Source organism: Mizuhopecten yessoensis, unplaced genomic scaffold, assembly GCF_002113885.1.
Source record: "Mizuhopecten yessoensis strain PY_sf001 unplaced genomic scaffold, ASM211388v2 scaffold716361, whole genome shotgun sequence".
Taxonomy (NCBI): Eukaryota; Metazoa; Mollusca; class Bivalvia; order Pectinida; family Pectinidae; genus Mizuhopecten; species Mizuhopecten yessoensis.
In genome coordinates, this window is record NW_018480078.1 from 2,522,437 (window position 1) to 2,546,753 (window position 24,317).

General features: G+C 36.0%; 2 protein-coding genes across 3 annotated transcripts in view; one reads left to right on the forward strand and one right to left on the reverse strand.

Annotated features, from left to right (window-relative positions):
- Positions 1 to 24,317, reverse strand: part of LOC110443862 (protein MON2 homolog) — a 433,581-nt gene that overhangs the window by 15,714 nt on the left and 393,550 nt on the right. The window lies entirely within an intron of this gene.
- Positions 11,361 to 17,622, forward strand: LOC110443864 (hepatic leukemia factor-like). The gene is made up of 2 exons (XM_021488302.1): positions 11,361 to 11,604; positions 13,532 to 17,622. Exon 2 carries the CDS (start codon positions 13,655 to 13,657, stop codon positions 14,399 to 14,401), a length of 747 nt encoding a protein of 248 aa, XP_021343977.1. The 5' UTR covers positions 11,361 to 11,604; positions 13,532 to 13,654; the 3' UTR covers positions 14,402 to 17,622.

The following is a 24,317-nucleotide window of genomic DNA, read 5'->3' on the forward strand; positions in this document are numbered from 1 at the left end:
CCTTAGTGGCGTGACCATGTTGGGTTTTGGTCCTTATTGGTATGACCAGGTTGGGTTGTTGTCCTTAGTGGTGTGACCATGTTGGGTTTTGGTCCTTAGTGATGTGACCATGTTGGGTGTTGGTCCTTAGTGATGTGACCATGTTGGGTTGGGGTCCTTAGTGGTGTGACCATGTTGGGTTTTGGTCCTTATTAGTATGACCATGTTGGGTTGTTGTCCTTAGTGGTGTGACCATGTTGGGTTTTGGTCCTTAGTGGTGTGACCATGTTTGGTTGAGGTCCTTAGTGGTGTGACCATGGTGGGTTGTGGTCCTTAGTGGGGTGACCATGTTGGGTTGTGGTCCTTAGTGTTGTGACCATGTTGGGTTGAGGTCCTTAGTGATGTGACCATGTTGGGTTGTGGTCCTTAGGGGTGTGACCATGATAGGTTGTGGTCCTTAGTGGTGTGACCATGTTAGGTTGTGGTCCTTAGTGGTGTGACCATGTTGGGTTCTGGTCCTTAGTGGTATGACCATGTTGGGTTGTTGTCCTTAGTGGTGTGACCATGTTGGGTTTTGGTCCTTAGTGGTGTGACCATGTTGGGTTGAGGTCCTTAGTGATGTGACCATGTTGGATTGAGGTCCTTAGTGGTGTGACCATGTTGGGTTTTGGTCCTTATTGGTATGACCATGTTGGGTTGTTGTCCTTAGTGGTGTGACCATGTTGGGTTTTGGTCCTTAGTGGTGTGACCATGTTGGGTTTTGGTCCTTAGTGATGTGACCATGTTGGGTTGTGGTCTTTGGTGGTGTGACCATGTTGGGTTGAGGTCCTTAGTAATGTGACCATGTTGGATTGTGGTCCTTAGTGGTGTGACCATGATAGGTTGTGGACCTTAGTGGTGTGACCATGTTGGATTGTGGTCCTTAGTGGTGTGACCATGATAGGTTGAGGTCCTTAGTGATGTGACCATGTTGGATTGTGGTCCTTAGTGATGTTACCATGTTGGGTGTTGGTCCTTAGTGATGTGACCATGTTGGATTGTGGTCCTTAGTGGTGTGACCATGTGTGATTAAGGTCCTTAGTGGTGTGACCATGTTGGATTTTAGTCCTTAGTGGTGTGACCATGATAGGTTGAGGTCCTTAGTGATGTGACCATGTTGGGTTGTGGTCTTTGGTGGTGTGACCATGTTGGGTTGAGGTCCTTAGTAATGTGACCATGTTGGATTGTGGTCCTTAGTGGTGTGACCATGTTGGATTGTGGTCCTTAGTGATGTTACCATGTTGGATTGTGGTCCTTAGTGATGTTACCATGTTGGATTGTGGTCCTTAGTGATGTTACCATGTTGGGTGTTGGTCCTTAGTGATGTGACCATGTTGGATTGAGGTCCTTAGTGGTGTGACCATGTTGGGTTTTGGTCCTTATTGGTGTGACCATGTTGGGTTGTTGTCCTTAGTGGTGTGACCATGGTGGGTTTTGGTCCTTAGTGGTGTGACCATGTTGGTTTGTGGTCCTTAGTGGTGTCACCATGTTGGGTTGTGGTCCTTAGTGGTGTGACCATGTTTGATTATGGTCCTTAGTGGTGTGACCATGATAGGTTGTGGACCTTAGTGGTGTGACCATGTTGGATTGTAGTCCTTAGTGGTGTGACCATGTTGGGTTGAGGTCCTTAGTGATGTGACCATGTTGGGTTGTGGTCCTTGGTGGTGTGACCATGTTGGGTTTAGGTCCTTAGTGATGTGACCATGTTGGATTGAGGTCCTTAGTGGTGTGACCATGTTGGGTTCTGGTCCTTAGTGGTATGACCATGTTGGGTTGTTGTCCTTAGTGGTGTGACCATGTTGGGTTGTTGTCCTTAGTGGTGTGACCATGGTGGGTTTTGGTCCTTAGTGGTGTGACCATGTTGGATGGTAGTCCTTAGTGGTGTGACCATGGTAGGTTGTGGTCCTTAGTGGTGTGACCATATTGGGTTGTGGTCCTTAGTGGTGTGACCATGTTGGTTTGTGTTCCTTAGTGGTGTGACCATGTTTGGTTGTGGTCCTTAGTGGTGTGACCATGTTTGATTAAGGCCCTTAGTGGTGTGACCATGATAGGTTGAGGTCCTTAGTGATGTGACCATGTTGGGTTGTGGTCTTTGGTGGTGTGACCATGTTGGGTTGAGGTCCTTAGTAATGTGACCATGTTGGATTGTGGTCCTTAGTGGTGTGACCATGTTGGATTGTAGTCCTTAGTGGTGTGACCATGTTGGATTGAGGTCCTTAATGAGTATTGCCCTTATTACAATGTGGTTGTTATACTGACCTAGCCAATGTTGTTTAATTGCCACTTAGCTTCTATGACAATATCATATATATATTAATACATTACAGACTACCAAGAATCAAAATGATGAGTTACTATCTGGGAACAAATCAATTATGTATACCATTTTTTTCATTCAAAGTTTATATTATAATCATCAGGCACACAGAGATTGTATTTAGACCTGTTCCCCAGTAGAAGACATCTTTCTATACAAGTCTGTATTGTCTGGTGTGCACTGTGTAACATTATGTCATATCACCCTCAATAATTGAACAGTAATCAATTACCAACCAACTGATATAACACAAATACAATCAAATGGCCATCTGCAAATGATCTTGAAGATAACTAGCATACATACCTAAAACATGATCTACGTATACCTATCTAACTCTATAGGACAAGGCTACTTCGAGTCTTTTAGTTGTATGAATCTCGTGACATATCAGTTTGAACAGTATTATACAACGAAGAACAATACAAAACACAGCAAAACAATACAAGGAGAGGAATACAATACACAACACAGTGATATATGATACAAAACAAAGTAATACTATACAGAACACAGTTTTACAATACAAACACAATATTACAATACAAACACTGTAATACAATGCAAAACACAACATTACAATATAAACACAATATTACAATACAAACACAGTAATACAATATAAACACAGTAATACAATGCAATACACAATATTACAATACAAACACAGTAATACAATGCAAAACACAATATTACAATATAAACACAGTAATACTTTACAAAAACATTGATACAATGCAGAACACAGTATTACAGTACAGAACACAATAATACAATGCAAAACACAGAATAACAATAAAAATATGGTAATTTAATACCAAACATAAATAAATCAAAAACAGTAAATTAACACAAAAACCAATACAACACATAAATACAATGCAAAGCAACATGTTACAATACAACAAACAATATTACAATACACAACAGTAATACAATACCAAACACAACAGTACAACACACACACAGGTGTGTAGTGTACGTGTGTAGATTAGACAGAGTTGCCAGCACTGTTGCCCAGTTATGGGTTCGTTGGGCTACTATACACATGTATAGATATACAATTCATGTTTTGCTTCTTTACTATTTCTATACATTTTGCCGTGTTTATGATTTAAACAGTATTCATAACATATACAACTGTCCTCAAGGGACTGAATTTTTAAAAAGATGATAGTTCTTCAATATCAATATTTACTGCATTGCAGACCCTGTTCAGTTGAATTTCAAGAATAAAATACAAAAAAAAATCCCTTGGTAGTATCAAAGTGTTCGAGGATAGTAAGAAAACCAATAAATATTCCACAGGTCAGGAAAATAGATACAGATTCTGCAGGTCAGAACCAAACTATCTCTGTTCAGATATACGCGAGGGTTTTGACTGTGACTTGACATTTCTTCCTATAATCGAGTGTGAATCTTGACTGTTCAACTTTGTTTTTGACTTTTGAAATCCAAAAAATTTGCAACATTTTTGGGGGCCCAAATTTAAGGAAGAAAGGAAGAAAATTCAACCCAGAATTATAAATGTTTTGAAAATAATTTGAAACGTTCCCCTATATATACATACAACTGTGTAGACAAAGTACATGTATCTGTACTGTTAGAATTGTGACTTTGATATATATTGATACAGTTTTGTTAGAACTGTAAGTGGTTGTATTGATGTGTCAATGTATTACAGATGATAATGTATTGTATTTACAAAGTATCATATACTTTGCATGTACACATGTACTATGTACTGTAGAGGAAACAGCCCCTGTCTGTACATAGAGAACCCTATTATACAGAGGTCTGGTGACCTGGGCTCCCCCATTGTGTTGGTATGTTGATCCTATGTATAATGATACTCTGTCAATTCCCGGACTGTTCCACATTCTCCATACAGCTAGGTTCAATCCCAAAACATTCTTGTTGATATAAGCCATCAATATATTGCTGCTCCCCTCCCCTTCAAAGTATTTATATTTAACAGTCATCATTATCCTGTGGACCCCAACCCCTTTCAAATAGTCATCAACATTTTGCAGACCCCTCAAACAGTCCTTCAATATTTTGCTACTTCCCCCTCAAACAGTCCTTCAATATTTTGCTAACCCCCACCCCCTCAAACATTTATCAATGTTTTGCTTCCCCACCCCCTCATTGTTGAGACAGTTGGAATAGTTCATCCCCTCAAACAGTCCTTCAATATTTTGCTAACCCCCACCCCCTCAAACATTTATCAATGTTTTGCTTCCCCACCCCCTCAAACAGTCATCAATATTTTGCTACTTCCCCCTCAAACAGCCCTTCAATATTTTGCTATTCCTCCCCCACCCCCTCAAATAGTCATCAATATTTTGCTACATTGGCCCCTCCCCTTTTGCACCACTTTCCCAAGTTGTTCCAACATCCAGTTTAAACTGATTAAGTTATTTTAACATGGAGTTTATACCTTTTATTTGGTCTTACATACTCTCCAAGGAAGTGAAAATTTAAAAATAAGTTTAAAGTTTTAAGTTACCTGATTCTATTACATTAAAAGAAATACAACAATTTCTTGTCATGACTTTGTAACATTTTGATATGGATTGTATTACATTTTGATATGGTTTATTTACCGTATAACATTGTGTAATATCTTAATACATGTATAGCTTATTTAGAAACCTTGATGAGGGCCTGGACTACTTTACTTTGATGCTCCTATAATGTTTTAATGTTTTGAAATACTAAAACATTGAAAAATATTCACTAACTTTAAATAACCTTCAATGGAAATCAATGAGTAATCTTATTACAGTATTACTTATTTTTTTTCTGAGAAATTTGAAAACTGACAAATAATATATATACATAATTAAATTATCTTATTTATATTTAAATTGTAATGTTGATATGGATAAAGAGGCTTAAAACCTTTGTCCCTCATTTCCCCTAATAAATCCTAATAAAAATGTCCTTTACTTTATGAACAGTTATAGATGTGTGTTCTGTTGTGTATAACAGAACCTATCTCCGTTACTATTACGTTACTTTTACCCGTAAGCACACAACTTGTGTACCTGAGCTAGGTGTATTAACGAGTATTGTCCACCTGGGCGGCACAACTCCTAGTAATGATGCCAATGGCTTTGCTAAGCCTTAATCCCTTCCTTTGACAATTTAGTAAACACACCATAATCCTTGACGTGTTAACTGGCCAATACCTGCGTGCGATTATTTCCCCTAGAAAACACCTGTATGGAGAAGGCGATTAATGCGTAAGGGTTATGTAATTTTGCGAGTGTGGGCAGGATTTGAGATAGGCATTCGGAGGTGATTCAACCTGTTTGTATAAAACACTTACTAGCAATCAATTATGAACACTGGTCTAGCTTTTACTCCTGGCATTCTGAAAGTTTGTTTTTCCAGCATGACGAAAATATTCCATTCACCTGGTTAAAGCTGGGATTAATGAAGTTCCCAAGCATGTCTACCTCAAGTCTACTTACCTGTGTATACTTTTTTGGGTGTAATACCTGTGCATGTACTTCATCAAGACTCTAACAATCGAACGATCTCTTGGTCATCATGTTTAATGCTTCACTTGACTTAATTTTTAAACATTTGAAACATTTACAATGTCTCTTTCTTCACTTGATTTAATTTTGAAAATATAAAATTTGTTTAAGAATTTACAAAGTAACTTGATTTAATTTTATTTACTTGGTACTTAATTTCACAAAGTTAGGCCAAATTTAAACTGCCATATTTTTTGGGAGTTTGGAGGGACATGCAATCATGATTTAGAGTGATGAAGGTAACAAGAGGCCCAAGGGCCTTATAATATAGCGGTCACCTGAGTTATATTATAGGTACTAGTAGCTCAATTTCATTGTTGAGATGTACAAAATGTTGAAAACAACATGTAATCAAAGTGAAATACAATACTTGTCATGTCACCAAAGGATAAAAACTTAAAAAACTATTCAAATAAATTATTTTGCTATTGAGAATACACCTTCTCCCCAAGGGAGAGCAGATGACCTGGGGGATAATGACATTTACAATTTAGGTAATGGTAATTTAGGTACAGACCTTTCTATCCAAGAACAGTAAAACATCTGAGTCTAATGAAGACAATTTTTGAAATATTGGTTAATTTTCTCTTTGGGGCCTCACCCTGGACCCTTGGGTTGGGGTAGGTATCCCAAAAAATTCCATCCACTGGTTCTTGAGAAGAAGTCGAAAATGTAAAAGGTTTATGCATGACACATGACGGACGACGGACGGAAATCGATCAGAATAGGTCACTTGAGCAAAGCTCAGGTGACCTAAAAATGAGAGTCAATCATCTGAAAACAAATTGACAAAAAGAGTGACAAACGAAAATAACATTGACACTCATTGTAGGTCTAATTTTCTTCAATATGGGATGATTTTTTTCTCTCACTTTCCATAACACTCTTTGCATATTGTCCTGGAAATATTGTAGCAACACTGTCGAATTTGGATTGAAGACTCTTGGTGAGTACAATCATGCACTTTTCATCCGCTTTCAATTTCCCCTTTTATTTGATAAATCAACCAGGACACATTTTACGATACTTTTGAGCTTTACACCAAGTGGTGACTTTATCATCACAAGATTTGACAATGGATTATTTTTAACAAAGTCAATAGAAATTGTACTTTTGCCAATCTTTTTTATGCAATTTCGGAACTGCGAAACATTTTGGGCACCAGCAAAGTATATTGAGGCAAGGAAGGCCTCGTTATCTTCAGCAATACCATTACAGAAAACGAACGTAGACTTTATTTCAATTTATTGGTGTGCAGATTGCAACAAAATGTTTTCATGGATATACACATATTTGTTATCAGGTTACGAAGGAACAGAGACCGACATTAAAATGTGCCTTTAATTTAGCAGGTATTTCTGGTCTACATGGAACTGAAATATTTCTAAAACCAACATGATGACAGTGGAGCAGAGAGCCATTTTATGATCATTCATTCTATGAATTTTTAAACTTTGAAAAAATCATAGAAAAGGATATAGGAGACATATATACTTAAAAAGTCTCAATATTTTAGAGATCCTCCCATTTTTTAACCACCAGAAACTTTTCAAATCAGAAGAACTCCCTTCATCATGCTTTTTGATCGAATACAAATTTAGCAACCATTTTGTCAGATAATTTTTGGATCAAGCCAGGTCTTTAAAAGTAAGTTTAAGACAATTTTAAATATTTGAAAAGTATAAACAATACATGGAATACCTTTGTTCCTTTCCCCCCGTTATCCCCCTTACATAACCAAGGATGTATATAAGGATAACTGGAACAGCATCTCAACAGTAAGAAAACACAACGCCAATTTTTTCGGTTAATTTTGTAATTTTTCATTTTTTAATCTGTCCTGAAAATGTGTAAGGTATTTTTGGTATTTTGGCTTGCCAGGTTATCTGAGGTCACATATAGATTTGCATCATCCGACCTTCAGTAAGGTCACGGTGCTGTAACCTTTGGTCATCTGTTGATTTAATGTCCAGTTAAATGACCTCTGTCCAAACAGTCTGTACAGTTACAGTGATAGCCATAACACTGGTCAATGGACTGGTCAGTGGTGCTATTCTGGTTGCATCACCAAGGCTAAGATTGCACAGGGAGACAAACAAACTGGGGTGGTCACTCTGTGGGAGATTGTACACCACAGGTAGAATCTGTAGAGTCAGTATGTTAAACATTGCTACAGGCACCTGGTAGGTAAAATCTACAATTCCAGGTAAAATTAAATATTTAGAAAGTAAAACTAGGTCTTCAAAGTTGTGTCAAAATAGGGAGATTTTTTTTATCAATGATATGGCAGAAGTGAAATTGATTTCTCCTCAATAATTTATGACTTAGGCAGCAGTCATACAATGGGGCTCCTGGGCAGTGGAAGAATGGGTGTAAATAATACAGATAGGTCTGCAGGCCTCCATGTACCTATATACATACAGAAAGATAATTCTGAGATTGACAACCACCTGTATAAGTACTATGGGTAGGCTTTTCACTAATCAGGATCCTGACAGGTCAAATGACATTGAATTTACACACGATTGTATTAGGAAATGTGATATTAGCTAATTTAGCTGAGACATTTAATTTTGCTTTCAACTCCTTCTTGATATATCCTATTAATCAAGGGCACTTTGTTTTTCAGCTGTAGAACGATAATTTAACATAAAATCTTACTGAATGATTAAACTATAATATCTGTATTACGAGTCACCACGGACTCGTTTTATAAAGTTTCATTTTAAAACAGGATACTGTACAGTAGAGCCTTTTTTTCCCGGCAGAGCCGTATAAAATCCTTTTGGGATTTATTGCAACATTTGACTCCAACAATGCAGACTGAATGCCGAGTTGCTTTTTGATTTGTTAACAAAAGAGTTTCTATAAAATTCTAATTATAGGGTTTAGATACGAACGAAACCGTATGATCGCACCAATTGGTACAGTACATCTCAAATGGCAAAGGTCTCGGTACACAATTCATATATTTACACCTTTTGTTTTCCACAAAACAACATATCCATTGTTATCTTATGCATGTCATCAATCAGAAAGATTATTTGATATCTATCTAGCTGACACAAGAATAACACTGACGACATATGAATGGGCGATGTACAATATTGAAACTATACAAACATACAAAGCTTTAATCGAAATTACAATTTACCTCCTGTTAAACGATCAGCACATGTAAACATGTATGCAGTTCATACTCATTCACCCCTGAAGACGCATTTGAACTCTTCCAATTCAAATGTTGGAATAGTTCATCATGAAATTTCAGGGGTGAATGATTGAGTTAATCGGGATCTGTTCATCTTTTAAGAAATATCATCGGTACATATGTAACTATTGCAGACTTACAACCACACACACATAAAAACTCTGCTGTTTATATTTTTAATAAAGATATTTTCTTGTTAAAAGCTGTAAAACAGATATTTAAGTTTAAGGAAACAGGATGTATTCTGGTTACCAATAAATATAATAATTTAATTCACTGTGATGAAATTAATAAAAAGAAAAATATCCCCTCCAAAAAGAGAATAAATAGCTCATTAATTCTGTATAATATTTGGAATAATAACCATGAGGATCTGTGGTTTTAGTGAAGTTGGGACTTCCTGACTGTGACTAGGAAGTCACCAACCACACTATCACTGTAGACTGACCGCTGACCACCCAGGGCTATCTCCACTTATACACATATATTGATGAATGGTTATGTCAGCTGACATGACAGTCCAGTGCTGGCTAATTTGTAGGATGCCATGGCGACAATGATTGACCACTGCACTAAGAAGTGGCCGGAGTCCCACTGGCCTTGTCCAGGTACCACACAGCTTCCTGCCACACCGGCCCATGCAATTGATTAATGTCTTTTCTATGGCAGCTTAGTTCCTGGAAGATTGCTCTTCCTCCTACCAGGGGCCTAACCTATTACAGTCTCCAATTAGCAGAAACCGCCACCTTTACACGTAATCTATAATACTGTACTAAATAGCACTGACAAACAGCTATCTTACGAACAACTTACGATAATGGTATTCTCGAATACAGAAAAGTAACTTAGTTTTGATGAAGCCTTATAGTTTATGCTTATTTTATGAGTTATAATGAGTAAATTGGCGTGAGAAATATAGTATCTACCTGCGACAATTTAGCCTAGTTAACCTAGTATAGGTACACAAGATTGTATGTAGTTAAGCAATCCGCTGAACTCTGGTCTGCAAGGTTTAATAGCTTTGTATATCGCAACAATCATTCGTCTTACAATGAATTAACAAAATAACAAAGTCTGAGAGAGGTACTGAGAAATCTCTAATTTCTGTGGTGTTTTAAATTTTGTTGGTTTCGTTGGTACTCTACATCTGCGAATTCATAGGTTCTAAAGTAATTTCAAGTTTGTCATAAAGCTATTCGCTGTATGAGAGAGTACTCGTGACCCACAAATTCATTGACCCACGAAAGGGTGATTTATTTAATGGGAAACCACAAAATTTTGGCACCACAAAATGTACCTTTTCACAGTATTTTATGATATTGCTTGCATATATTGTATACCATATCCCCTCTCTATCATATATCACTAGCTTTTCAGCAAGATGACCTGGGTTTAAATCCCATCTCTCTATATAAAGAAGCGTACCATTGCTCTATATTTTTTGTGTGTCTGTTATTCAGTTTAACATTATTTTAATGGCCACTATAAAAATAGTTTAATGGCTGTAATCATTTCTTTTTATCTTGCATGTTTTCTCATCATTAAAAAAAAGCAGAAAATATACACACATTTGATGTTCATAAAACGTACATTCAACCCTCCCCTTCCTTAAAAAGTTTGATTGACAAAAGAGGAAACAAACACTGTCGATCCACATCAGGGGAATAATATACTTTTTCGTATTTGTCATATAAATTCATTAATTTTCCCACCCATTATAATATTTTTCTCAGAAATGGATTTTTTTTATTGCATGCCTGTCAATATCTAATCTTTATTATGCCTGCAATGTTAATTTTAACAATACTACAATGTTTGTCCTTTAATTACATATTTTTTAAGTTGATTGGTGTGATGTTAATTATAATGAGACGGCATTCATTTCATTCAGTTAATTTGTCATTAAAGTAAAAAAAGGGACAAGTCTCTACAGGGATCTGGTTGTTATCAGTGCCACATATACAGGACCTTCTAAAAATCATTCCCTGAAACAACACACAGGCACACATTTGTTAAATAACAACTATTGACCAGTTCCCAGTGAAAACCTGAGTTCCTCTCAATGCTTACAGGTAAATACTCCTGTAATTCCCTAGCCTATTGTCAGTGGTCAGTGTAGTGTGAGAGCACATGGTCAGTATACTGGACAGACTGGACTGACCATTAGCTAACATTGTGCTCCCTTGATTATCTTGCATTATTCAACATTGCTGGTTGGGCTAAAGGATCACATGACCCAGCTATAAATAAACAGCCCAGGGGTTAGAGGTCGTGCTTGGAAAAATACTCCATATTAATTGGTCAGTTGATAGCTATGCAAACTTTGTGTAATGTTGACTGACCACTGGTAACAGGGTCATTCACTGGATTTGTGTGTGGGGTAGACATCTGGATGGTCAGTGACATTTTCAGGAAGTACAAGTTTTTATATGAACATAGTGCTAAAGTGGACCTACAAAACCAGTATTTAGTGAACTGGTCAGTAATTCTGGACTGACCATTATTGGAAGGTAATGCTGATTGTATTTGGACATCATTGCATGGAATTTTATCATTATATAACTATACAGCTTGCTCAGATTGTTGACTGGTCAGTATGACCCACAGCTTGTTAGTCAATCCAGGGGCCCCATTAAGGGGAATAAGGCGGAATTATTATTGCCTTCCACCATGTTGTGTTAGCTATAAGTTCTTACTGGAAAATATTGATTTCAGATTTGCTGTTTATCACTGGTCAAAAGTAATACTCAGTCAGTGCCAGTTTATTAATTCTGGCCAGCTTTGGTCAGGCTGACATAACACTGGTCATTAGAATGTGAACTTGAGTCTTCAGTTCACAAGAAAACCTGCTACATGTACTAGTGTGTTTATTTGGAAATTGTCAACAAGCATGGTATATTCTGCAATACAGACAACTGAACAACCCAGTAGTACCTATAGCTTAATTAGGAGTTCAGGACTTATTAATATTGTTTAATTTTCCACTTGGAATCTAGCTATTTGGAAAAGCTAAACTATCGAAGATAATGCAACCTTCTTTTCGAAGGACTTGAAAAAATCCTGCAAATATCAATGGCCATCAAACTGATTTATTTCTTTGCCAAAAGATATGCTTTCTAAATTAAACCATGACATGGTACAAAAAATATTGCATATAATTATCAACCTTGTTTGATTTAAACTTTTTCAAAGTTAGATCAAAGAAGTAACTTTAAAAAAGGTCTAAATGCTTTAATATTGAAACTTTCTTTTAACCTTTTTTTTATAGTTTAATATATGAATACAAATCTTAGATAATCATCTGTCTTGTAACAAAACATTTTGGTTACATTAAATGCTATTTCTTGTCAAGGAAATATCATAATTAGGAATTTAAAACCTATTAATTTACAACTGTTATCAAATCATAACCTCCCATTAATTAAGTGGTATTCCTGTTATATTAATTATTACAAGTAGTTATCAAACTTTTCATTTTTCATTGTGGAAAAAATAAATCGTCTGGTTATATCTTATATAGAGATGTTTGTTTAACATATATGTCCGAGAGATTGTACAGTGGCCCATGTTTGATTCACATGATACAGCAAAATATGTCATTTGTTTTAATATAGTATATGGAGATGTGAGGTTTGATGGTATTTATACTTATGCCAAACTGAAACAAAAAGAGTGTTTCCTAATATTTGATTTATTTAAACAAGTGATTATTAGTGTTTGCCCCCCCCCCCCCCCCCCCCCCCCCTTTCCTCAATCATGGTGGTATGTGGCCGATATATTTCCACTGCAACATTAAACTTTGTATATAAGGGTTTGGGGGGAAGGCAACAGATTCACTGTATGCTCAACTATGATTTTTGATCAAGGTGTGTGTTTATGTGTAGGGGGTGGGTGGGTGTTGTTAAATCATCATATGATGACATAAATTCAAAGTATCAATATTGTATGCCAAGGGCTGCATGTGTATTTGCACTGCCATCTTGTCAGTTTCAATACACATGTCAATTTCACTGTATACATGTCAGCTACATGTTTATCACAGTATTCAGCAATTCCACCTAGGGTGGGTGTTATTTCCCTATTTTCAAACCCATCAGTGTTCATCATCAAACAGTATATACACATGCATTGGTTATTTCCTTATGTATATAGTATAATTGACAGCTAAAAATACATCTGGGACACCAGGAAATATTTGATTTCAACAAATTTGTTGGGAAATATTATAGTACATGCATATGATCACAAACTCTGATGACATTTGCGGTAGATTTGAATTGCAGATGTTACAATTAATTAACTGGGGCCTGGTCTATATATATTGATTATGGCAAACTTAATTCAAATTCTTTTTAAAGTTTTCAGAATACTTCTAATAATAATATTATGAAAATTCTACAAAATTTTAATAATGACAACTCATTTGATGTTTTTCAGAGAGATGAGAAGTTGAGAAAGTCATGTGTTGACCAGCGATCTTAAGGCCAGTGTGTGATACCATATAGTTGTCCAAGACAATCCAACATAATTCGCCCAGATTTGTGACATCTACACAGCATCATGCAGGATCCGTACTCGGCCATGATGCATCGTGACGACCGATTCTTCAAACCATACAGCACTGGTGTTCGAGGAGGTAATGGGAGTGTGCCTACGTCATATTATGGGATGGGCTACCCTGCTCCCACCCACACGATGAGCCACACAGACCTGGCAGGACTTATGCACAGTGCAGGGCCTTCCTCTACAGGATTAGACTATTCTCTTGTGTCGTCCAGCAGTAATCATGACCTCATGTCCCCTATTCCCCCAAGCCACACTATGCACCATACGCCCACTACAAACAGTGGGGACATGCATCCAGGGATTAAGCCCCTAAGTCACATGAACATGACCCATATGGGGTCAGGCGTACCGACAAGTCCCCCTTTGTCTAGTTCCATGGTAAAACATGAGGTGGATGAGGAAGCAGACAATTCTGATTTAAATTCTCCATCCTCCACGAGCAGTAATACCTCCGGAGGGCATTTAGACCTCGGAAACGGTGATGGGGAAATGAACTTTAGAATGCCCCCAAAGAAACGAGCTCTGTCTGTACCCGATAACCAAAAGGATGACCTATATTGGGATAAACGTAAAAAAAACAATGACTCTGCCAAACGGTCACGCGAGGCAAGGCGTATGAAGGAGGAACAGATTGCACTTAGGGTTGTGTTCCTAGAACAGGAAAACTTACAGTTACGGACAGAGGTTTCGCTACTTAAGAGTGAGATAGAAAAGTTACGATGCATGCTGTACAACCCGTGATAATGGGTGTATATATATATGCGTATGCCATGGAAATTGTGTTGTGTTAGAAACGACAGCTGTATGACACCTATTCAACGCTCAAATGTGTTCAATGAAACTGTCACACTGTTTTCATTTTCATTTTCAAAGTGACCATATTTATTTGCCTAGTATCATCTTTCCAAAGTCAGTTTTTGGAGGATTTTTCAAAGCCATTACTTTCTTTTTACAGCGCTACCCAATCCATAATAGAATCTAACAAAATCAATTAAAGGCAACTGTTTTGAAGAACAGTTCATACCCATATCTCTAAGAGAAGCCTTCCTTCTATTTAAACTAAACACAAGAAAATGTGAACGGTTTTTTTTTATTATATTTTTTCCGATTTGTAAATAAAATGCAGAAGCTATAATAAATGCGTAATGCTATGTCGATGGGGTACTGCTATATCTACAACATTTGGTTTTAAAATTACCCAAAAACTGACTTGTGTAAGACATGACCAAATACGGGGATTTTCTCGGAAATATCTATTATTCTCTCCTACGATTCTGAGCTGAGGAAAATGATGTGGGATGTAAAATTTATACGAACTGAGAACCTGAAGAGTTTCGTAGGTGTATAATGTGGCGGGCAACAGGAAATATTGGTCGTGTCGACGGAATCAATGTCTTTCTGTGTTACAGTGAGGCTGGCGATATTTCTAAAGGAATTCAAACTGAGGACACATCCTTCGATTACCTAGTCCCATGAAATTGATTGATTTGATTAAGTACAATAGTTACATAAGAATGACCTATATCTATTGGTGTTAGATCAGGAATACATCACAATTGTATACATCCCATCATGACATCACGGTTGCCATGGTGATGGAAGGAAATACATCAGTATGGGTACAATGGGCAGATCTAGACTATTCCATTATCAAGTCTCAGGGTTTTGTGCATGGGCAGCATGGTTTCACTTTCGAACATTAACTAATTCACCCCTGAACACACATTTGGACTCTTCCAATTCAAAGGTTGGAATAGTTCATTATGAAATTTCAGGGGTTAATGAGTTAATTTAATTTAATGTCTACTCCGAAACAAACATGCCTTATAATTAATAAATGAAATTATGATTATTTTTTCTAGTTATCATGATCAACTTTTGTTTCATTTTTATTTTTAAACAAATCAATTTGATGAATCATAGGCAGTTTTTAGCACTCAATAAAACCAAATCTTAAACCCCCCCTGATTAAAAGATTGAAATTTCGTCTGCCTCAATCTGATTTTTAATTAAATTTTGTATGTAACTTCATGACAAATTTGTATTTAACAAATAGCTACCTCATATATAGATATTACCGGTGCCCTTTCATTTTTATACTGCTGATTTATATTATGAGCAGCATTTATTTCTGTGATTGAGTTTAACTTACAATGATTGCAACCTTTAACTTGTGTCTGACATTGTTTTGGTGAATTCCAGTGTGAACATGAGACCAATCCGTATATGTATGTGTATTGTTAAATGATGTTAGCAGCTTGAGAGTTGTTATATACCAGATTGAGAGATATTTTATAGCAGGTTGAGAGATAATTTTTAAGGGTTTGTCAGTAAAATTATTTTACTTTATGAATCACATTTGTGCTTATTCTGATTGCAAGACTTTTTTTTTCATATATGTGTACTTTTAATAAGTGACATTGCATTTTCTGGATAGAACTACACTGAATTTTTACTTACACTTCAAGTAATTAACTCATTCACCCCTGAAATTACAAAATGAACTATTCTAGCCTTTGAATTGGAAGAGTTAAAATGTGTTTTCAGGGGTGAATGAGTTAAATCAAATGGCTATAGGATCGAAATATTTTTCCCAAACAACTCTTTCAAGATGTTTTTGTGAAAACATTACATACAGTATATATATGTCACACTTAAATCTCAATTATTTTCTTTGGTTACAAAGTCAATTGAAAACCGGTAATTGAAATTTTAAAAAAAAGGATTTATGTAAGATTGTTATTCAGTTTTCCTGGAGGAACCCTGAGAAAATTATAAATCTTATAGATAAATGCTTTCATAGAATCAAAGTTTTCAAAAATGTTTTTTAGAAGACAAATTTAACGTGGTTACGCACGAAAAAATTCGAATGTATTTACCTGTAAATTTTTTGACAGATTTTGATGTAATTAAAACACCTCACATAGCTTTCATTTTGTTATCTGCATCAAAGGTGCCGAAACATGTAGAATTTAATTGATCACTTCATATGTGTGACAACCACAACCAAATGACTTAATTAATAAAAAAAAGGATTCCTTTAAACCTGAACAATTTACAATGAGTGTGTATTCATATCATTATTTTATCTGGTCCAAGTATTACAAAATCATCGATACATATTTTTGATCACATTAATTCAAGTGACCTTTGAACTCAGGTATTTTACATTTATTTTTTATGTTTTTAAATTGATTCCGTGTAGCAATATTGTTACCTCATTTTCTACATGAGGAATTTGTTAATAATTAATTAGAATCAGATTTACATACAGTTGGTTGTATATACAGATGTGACTCAGGACTTAAAGTAACGGTGCTACACTCAAAAACACAAAGTCACATATACGTCACTCTCTTTTTTATCAGCAATTTTAACATTTTTTTGACCTACGAAAGCACATATTGGTCAAACACTTTTAAAGCACTTTCGCCGTAAACAGCATACTAGTGATTTGGCTATGATATACATTTATACATTCATGTTATTGCACTCATTTACGCCTGAAGACACATTTGAACTCTTCCAATTCAAAGGTTGGAATAGTCCATTATGAAATTTCAGGGGTGAATGAGTTTAAGTGCACAATAAATAAATGTGAGACACAATATGAATGTGAAAATGTATTTCATAGCCCAAATCGCCAGTAAGCTATTAACAACAAAAGTGTGTTAAAAGTGTCTGAACAGCATGGACCTTTGTACCGACCTCATGTAAAGTTGTACATTTTTATGTTTGATACAAACCCGGTGATCACTACGAATATGCATTATTTTCATAAGAGGTACATAATTTTCACATAGATAATTTGAGGTTTAGGGTACCATCAAGTTTAAAGATTACACTTTACACTTTACAAAAATATTTGCTTAACTTATTTTCAACAGAAGAGAGTTCCATAAATATAAGTCATATCTTGTGATGCTTTTAACAGAATAACATTTACTGATATTTGAATATTTTTATTTTTTTTATTTTTTATATAAAACTGCATGTTTTGTTCTCAGGACCTTGACAGTGTTATATAAAACTTTGACAAGGGAAGTAACTCAGGAAAATTTTGGCTGCTTCATCTTCTATATATAAGGGAGACTACTCCCAGCTCTTAGTGGAACTCTTTTTGCAATTATAACTGACGAACTGGTACCCTTAACGTTGATTAAATAAGCACATTAAAGGGCTGCTATATACCTCACTGATCCTGACCATAATTCTTAGGGTCCATGTTAACTTATATATCCATTTGTTGTTTACATACAGTATTGTTGACAGCTAATAACTTTGTTTTTAGAGTGTACAATGTGACATTTTAGTACTCCTTTTGTTTAGAGAGTACATTTTAATTGCCATGGATACACCTCAATCCTGACATCGTTTTAGTTTATAGCCTTTTCTCAAAGAAATTTGTGTTTGTGAAAATGAAGAATATCCTGAAAGAAAATACGGAAACATATGGCTAGGACCTGGGTCATGTGATGACACTTATTAGCAGTGTATCAGGTTGGATGAACGTGTTATCAGGGGCATATATATATATATATATTCAATGTAAAAAAATATATGTTTTACCCTGTCGTCATATTGATTGATATTTGATGTGAATGGCTGATAGTGGAATGAGAATTTGTACAAATAAATGTTATCTACTGTATCATGCTGCTTTTGTTTTAATTTGGAGACCAATATCTGTTCATGCATTTTTCTTCTTCATTGTATTCTATGACAGGAAATCTTGAGTGTCACAAACGAGGCACCTGTGGCCATGGTCTGTCCTCCTTGACTCTCAAGCAAGTGTCTAGGACAAGACATCTGCACCTGTCTGTCATTTGACTTGGATTGTGTAACAGATCATTAGGGTACATGCTAATCCCCCCCCCCTCATCCCAGGGTGTTTGTCTTTGACATGAAATCCTAAGTGTTTGAGATAAGGTACATGTATGTTTCTGACACTAAATGTTGAGTCTTACAGACAAGATGTCCATTTAAATGTCTTTGATTTGGAATCGGTCTTGGTTTGTTTATAGGGCGTGATACTACAGAACTATAAGTTATAAATAAAAATCAAACACAACACATGATTATTGGTACTTAAAGAATAAAGTTGATATATTATTTTTTCAGTTAAATACCTCATTAACTATTTTCAAACCATCATTTAATTCACTGATTTAAACCACACCGTATATGTATGCATATTTCTTATCCTTTTTGGCAGCCTTGAAGATTTTAATTTTCAAGGAATTAACAGTAAAAGCAGGTAATTATAGCAAAATTATTAAGAAAACTACACATTTACCTGACCAAATCTCAACAACAATTACATGTAAGACGAAGAGTGTAACAATAATGTAAAATTAATTTTACCATCGATCAATATAAAGTTATTTATCATTTAACGATAGCAAATGTCCTCCAAAGCAACAACTGATCAATTTCACATGTCAACAAAAAGGTGAAATATTACATATCAATTATTCAGATTTTAATTACACTGCACAACTTTGCCTCAAGTGCATTCATTCTATATATAGTGCATTGATTGAGAAACTAGTTTATATTTTGCAGACATTAATTTATAAGTTGATAAGTTAAATTGAACCTGTCCAGGCCATGCCCTGGGCATACCTCCTTACCCTGGTGTGACCACCCCTAGCCTATACACCTTGTTTATTTGACACTCCTTCTCAATGACTGTCACCTGGGGCGTTGCCATGGTAACTAACACCCCCGGGGAGTGGAACAGCTGCCAGTTCCATGTTGACACTCACTCTAGCTACCCACCCCTACCCCCCTTGGGGACTAGAGTGTCACTTCACAATTGACCATTTTTAAGCTGCTATCCAATTAGCACTGTTCAAAGCTGGAGTTAAGTTTATGACAAAACCTCTCTATCTGTTGTGATCTAGGTTTAGATGTAAATTTATAAATATAGCCAGAGGCTTTGATCTATCCATCAAAATATTAGAATGTTTACATTGACACTCTGATAATCTTACGTGTTAAAAAAGTACAAGCCTTTAAGCTTGTGTTTTTACCATATAGACAGACTGTCTCATCGTGTAGAATCTGTAGGTGTGGACGTTGCAGAAAGTGTTGTTTTTACTTCGACAACCTATGCATTATGTCACTTCTCATTATGGAACTGATATATCTGTGTTTCTTTTTGATCTGCATAAATGGAAATATCGCCACTTTTCAGACAAGTTTTCTCTTATTGGGAGCGAATGCGTTCAAAGTGCCTCCTCTGAAAAATAGTGAATCCAGACTTGCGTGGGTATCAATAAGGAGTGGGTGAGATGGTAAACACCTTAGGGAAGGGGTGATATATATAAATCTGATATACAGTTTATTACGTTAATGTTCAATAGAACTTATCAAATCTATATATCGCATGTCTGCATACTGCATTAAGTGAAAATTCAGAATTTTAGTCTTTTGGATTCTGAGATTAATCCATGGAAACGATTACATTTCTTTTCTCTCCTTCAGTTGTTGTTGTATTGAAACAGTCGTTGAGATATGCTGTGGAAACATGTGTTACACTTTATTTTAGTACTTGAGGTCAAGGTCAAAGGTCAAATTGAGGTCAAAGTGACCTTGTTTGAGGATGTGACACATCTCTTTCCCATGTTATACATATTGTGGTTAACTTTAATGCCAAGTTGCCAAGTTAAGGTTTGGAAACCATCCTTTTAGTACTTGAAGTGAAGGTCACTGTCAATTTAAGGTCACCTTGTTTTAAGTATGAAACATCCGCACATCTTCCTTCCCTGATGTACCTAAATACAAGTTAAAGTTTGATGCCCATCGGTGAAACGGTTGCTGAGATATGCTTTGGTAATCACAGTCAATCAGCAAGGACGAATCGACATTCAGAACAAATACTTCACACCCCTGACTTTGGTCGAATAGTTGGTATAAAAATAATAAATATTTCACAAAGAGAATTAGGATTTGACAATGACTAAAAATCCTTAACATTACACCTTGTTCTTAGCATGTATCACAACACAGCCTGTGAACTTATGGCAGTGTTGTGTTTACCATCGATTGGCCATTTGTCAATCCACTTTTAAAAAGCTTCTTCTTGAGAACTGAAAGACCTATATGGTCAGTAGCTACCTGGCATCAAGTGCTTTTATTTTGCCGCATACATTCAAAAAATCACTGGGGTCAAATATGTGAACAAGAAAACCGCAAGGGCCAAACAATATATGTCGAGTCACATGCCATGTTGCTTTGCCGAGACACATTTTAAAACAAAGTGACATATTTGGATCCATCTTGATGCGTTCTTGTCACAAAATGTATGAAAATATTGACATGTTACACGAAGAAACAACATTTGCTCAGGAAAGTTAAATCTTCTATATGTTGAAGATGGATAACATGCTTTATTTCACTAGCCAGTAATTAATCATTCTGACTTTGTTTCATGTGAAGGATACCAGCTACCACTGCCAAGAATTGTGCAGCATGAATATGGGTTTGATAAATCACTTTAAAAAAGAAAACCACATGTCATTTCAAATGTCATCAGGTTCCAATTTGCTGCAGGATTAAGACTTGGCAAGTAATGTGCATAATATCCATGTACCTCTCATCACGTGTACCAAATCGCAGAAGATTTGTTTGAAAACTTGGACTATGTGCGAATACATGGGTAACATTTTCTGATGGCCATAACTTTTGTAAAATAAAATACAGCATTCTCAGGCATTTTACCACTGTGTATATTCAAATGATTCTCATTATACACACACACCAAAACACACATCAAACAGTTGAAAACTCTGGACTAGTTGTGGTCACATGTAATGTAAACAGAGTACTAGGGGACATCCAGATAAATACGGACACTTTTCAAATGATGACTATTAATACACGCTTCTTGGTACAGTTACTCAACTTGCTGTGTGCCATCTTTCAAAGATATCATCAACGAACATGTTTAGTTAGAATGAAGGTCCCTTTTTGTTGCTATTTTTAGTGATGCTTTTGATTTGCCGGAAAATGAACACTAAAATATAAACCAAAACACAAGCATATACAGAGGTATCGGTTGTCGATGGACGCGTGTGGGGTAATTAAGGACAGGTGTCGGGTAACTACGGACACGCTACTCTAATTATGCACTCACCCAATGAAACCATACAAACTAATCACAATGTTTCGCCAGGGGTTGCTACATCCTTTCGGCATACAACAAACCGGTCGGTTTGTAATTATAACTTACCGCCCCTGTCACAGACTTTTCCGATCCGACTGACACAGTTCAAAGGGTAAAGAACCAAAACGTAACGAAATGAAATAAGATGCTGTCTAATATTTCTGTGGATTACTATTTCATTTTATTATCATATTTTCTCTTATTTCATAATAATATTTTTTATGAAATGTCATCTTATATACGTTTGAAGCATAACAAGAGAAGTAAGGCGGATGTGTCGTCTCAGCTGAGGTAGATGTAGCCTTTGTAAGAACCATATAACTATTAATTGATCAATTAAGAACTGTTCGTATTTACCCGCCTAATAAAAATCTGGGGGGATTTTACGGACGCCTCAGACACAACAGTTCTTCCTCAAATATTTATATTGATACACTACTGCAATGGAAAAATATACAAGTAACAACATTAAGAGCACAATATAAAGTATGTGTTTGTTTCTTGTGAAGATAATTGTAACGTTATTGTTGTCTCGAATCGTTGCTTATTTTTCGGGTAATCGTTTTCGGAAATCAATTTCCGGACGAGTCGCAAAGTGCTCGCATGACGACGAATATTATTATACATGCTATTGCTATTTTTAGACTTTGGGATATTCCGGGAACTGATCGTCAACAAAGACAAACATCCATACAAGTATATCGATCTTTAGTCTTGCATGAACGGAGTTTGATTTAATCATATGTAATGGATTATGTATGATTCATATAAGAATTGTCTGTATTTGCCCGCCCGTCCGTATTTACCCGGATGATGACATGATACACTTCATTTTTGTGGGCATATAAAAGCTTTAAACATCTTCTTGAGTAGCATAAAGACAAGGGTCTTTACACTTGGTCAGTAGGTAACTTGGATGGATGGCTAAACAGTTTCTTCATATAAATGTCCTTGACATACTTTCAAAGTCAGCTTCTCAAAAAGTAAGCAATTCAAAGTCATCTTTTGACATTTTCGTTGATAAGAATTGAACAGTTATTCTCTTGGCATAAAGAAAAAAGCTTGACCAACATGCAACTTATTAGAGGTCACATAAATGTTTCAATGACTAAGCTTGTTTAACCTGCCATTAAGTAAAACTGGGTTATACATGATGATTGTCCAGATGAGAGCTGCAGGCCCTTTGTGCATCTTGTTTTAATGTTGTTCAGAACAGTTTTGTCTCACAAATTTTCCAGAAACCAGGCCCAGTTATGTTATCATACATAGAGTGAAAATGAAATAGATACATGAAACAAGAGAATTCAGATTGATGTGTCTCGCCTGGGCCCCCTTTGACCATCAATGCACATATCAGAGAAACTAACTTAAACACAAAAACTTAATGTTGATGGAGATGCTAACACAGTCAATGGACCATGAAAGGTAGGCCGCATCAAGCATGGTCCAAGTTTGGTTTCTATGGTCCAAGTTTGGTTGGTCTAGCACTTATACATACATGCCAGAACTCACGGCGTGAGGCAAAATCTCACGGATTTTCACCTCTGCTTTTACGGAAAGTCCTCAAACCCTCACGTTTTTTAATGATCGAGTGGTAAACCTTTTTCCCTTTGTTGTTTACTCAAATTTTTTCGAGATTCAATAATGTTATCAGGGATAAATCACGAGAGCTCTTGAGTAGCGGTCATGTGATGGTCATGTGATCGATTCGTATGCAAGAGCTCTTCCAATAACCTCTGGAAAATGTTATTGGTGTCGGTAAAATTGTTAGTTCATTTCGGTGTCTTTTACAATAAGTAATCTAGTTGAACGATAGAAATAAATCCATTTTATATTTTCAGTTTGATCCTCTTTTATTGTTGTCATTCAATTCCGTGATACTAGCCTGACACTCTTAATCTAAGACACTGTGCAACAGTTTCAGCTTCAGCATCAAAATTTTACCGTGAAGTCAGTAGGATTCGCACAATAAATGTTTTCTGTCATGTTTGTAATGTTAGCTCATTGCTAGACACTTTGAAAAATATGATGTCGGCTACATGTTTCTTTACAAATATTATATATATACTGATATAAGATCAGAGAACCGACGGTCAGGGGCATGTCAAAGAAGATGGAAAATGGCTTTGATCTGAATGCTGAAATATTAAATTTTAAAGTTCAAATGCAGAACACAGTTCGCTTTTCTTTCACAGCTGATTGTTTCCAGATTATAGTTCAAATGAAAATGAACAAAGACAACTATAATCCTTACAAACTCATCGAAATCCACAGTTCAAAGTTAATGTCTCCTAACTTGAACATCAGTAGTACTATAGCTGCTGTGAATATTAACCTGTCCAACTAAATTTCGAAATTTAAAGTAAAATCAGCTTTTGCAAGTTCCTCTCAATTCATCATAAGTGATAATATTTTGTTTTGTGAACTTTGTGCTACTATATGATTTTGTGTTGTATTTCATTGATAGGATAAGATTTTTTTGCTGTG

Coding starts and splice junctions, on each gene's coding strand:
- LOC110443864 (XM_021488302.1), top strand. CDS start 13,655: ATGCAGGATCCGTACTCGGCCATGATGCATCGTGACGACCGATTCTTC.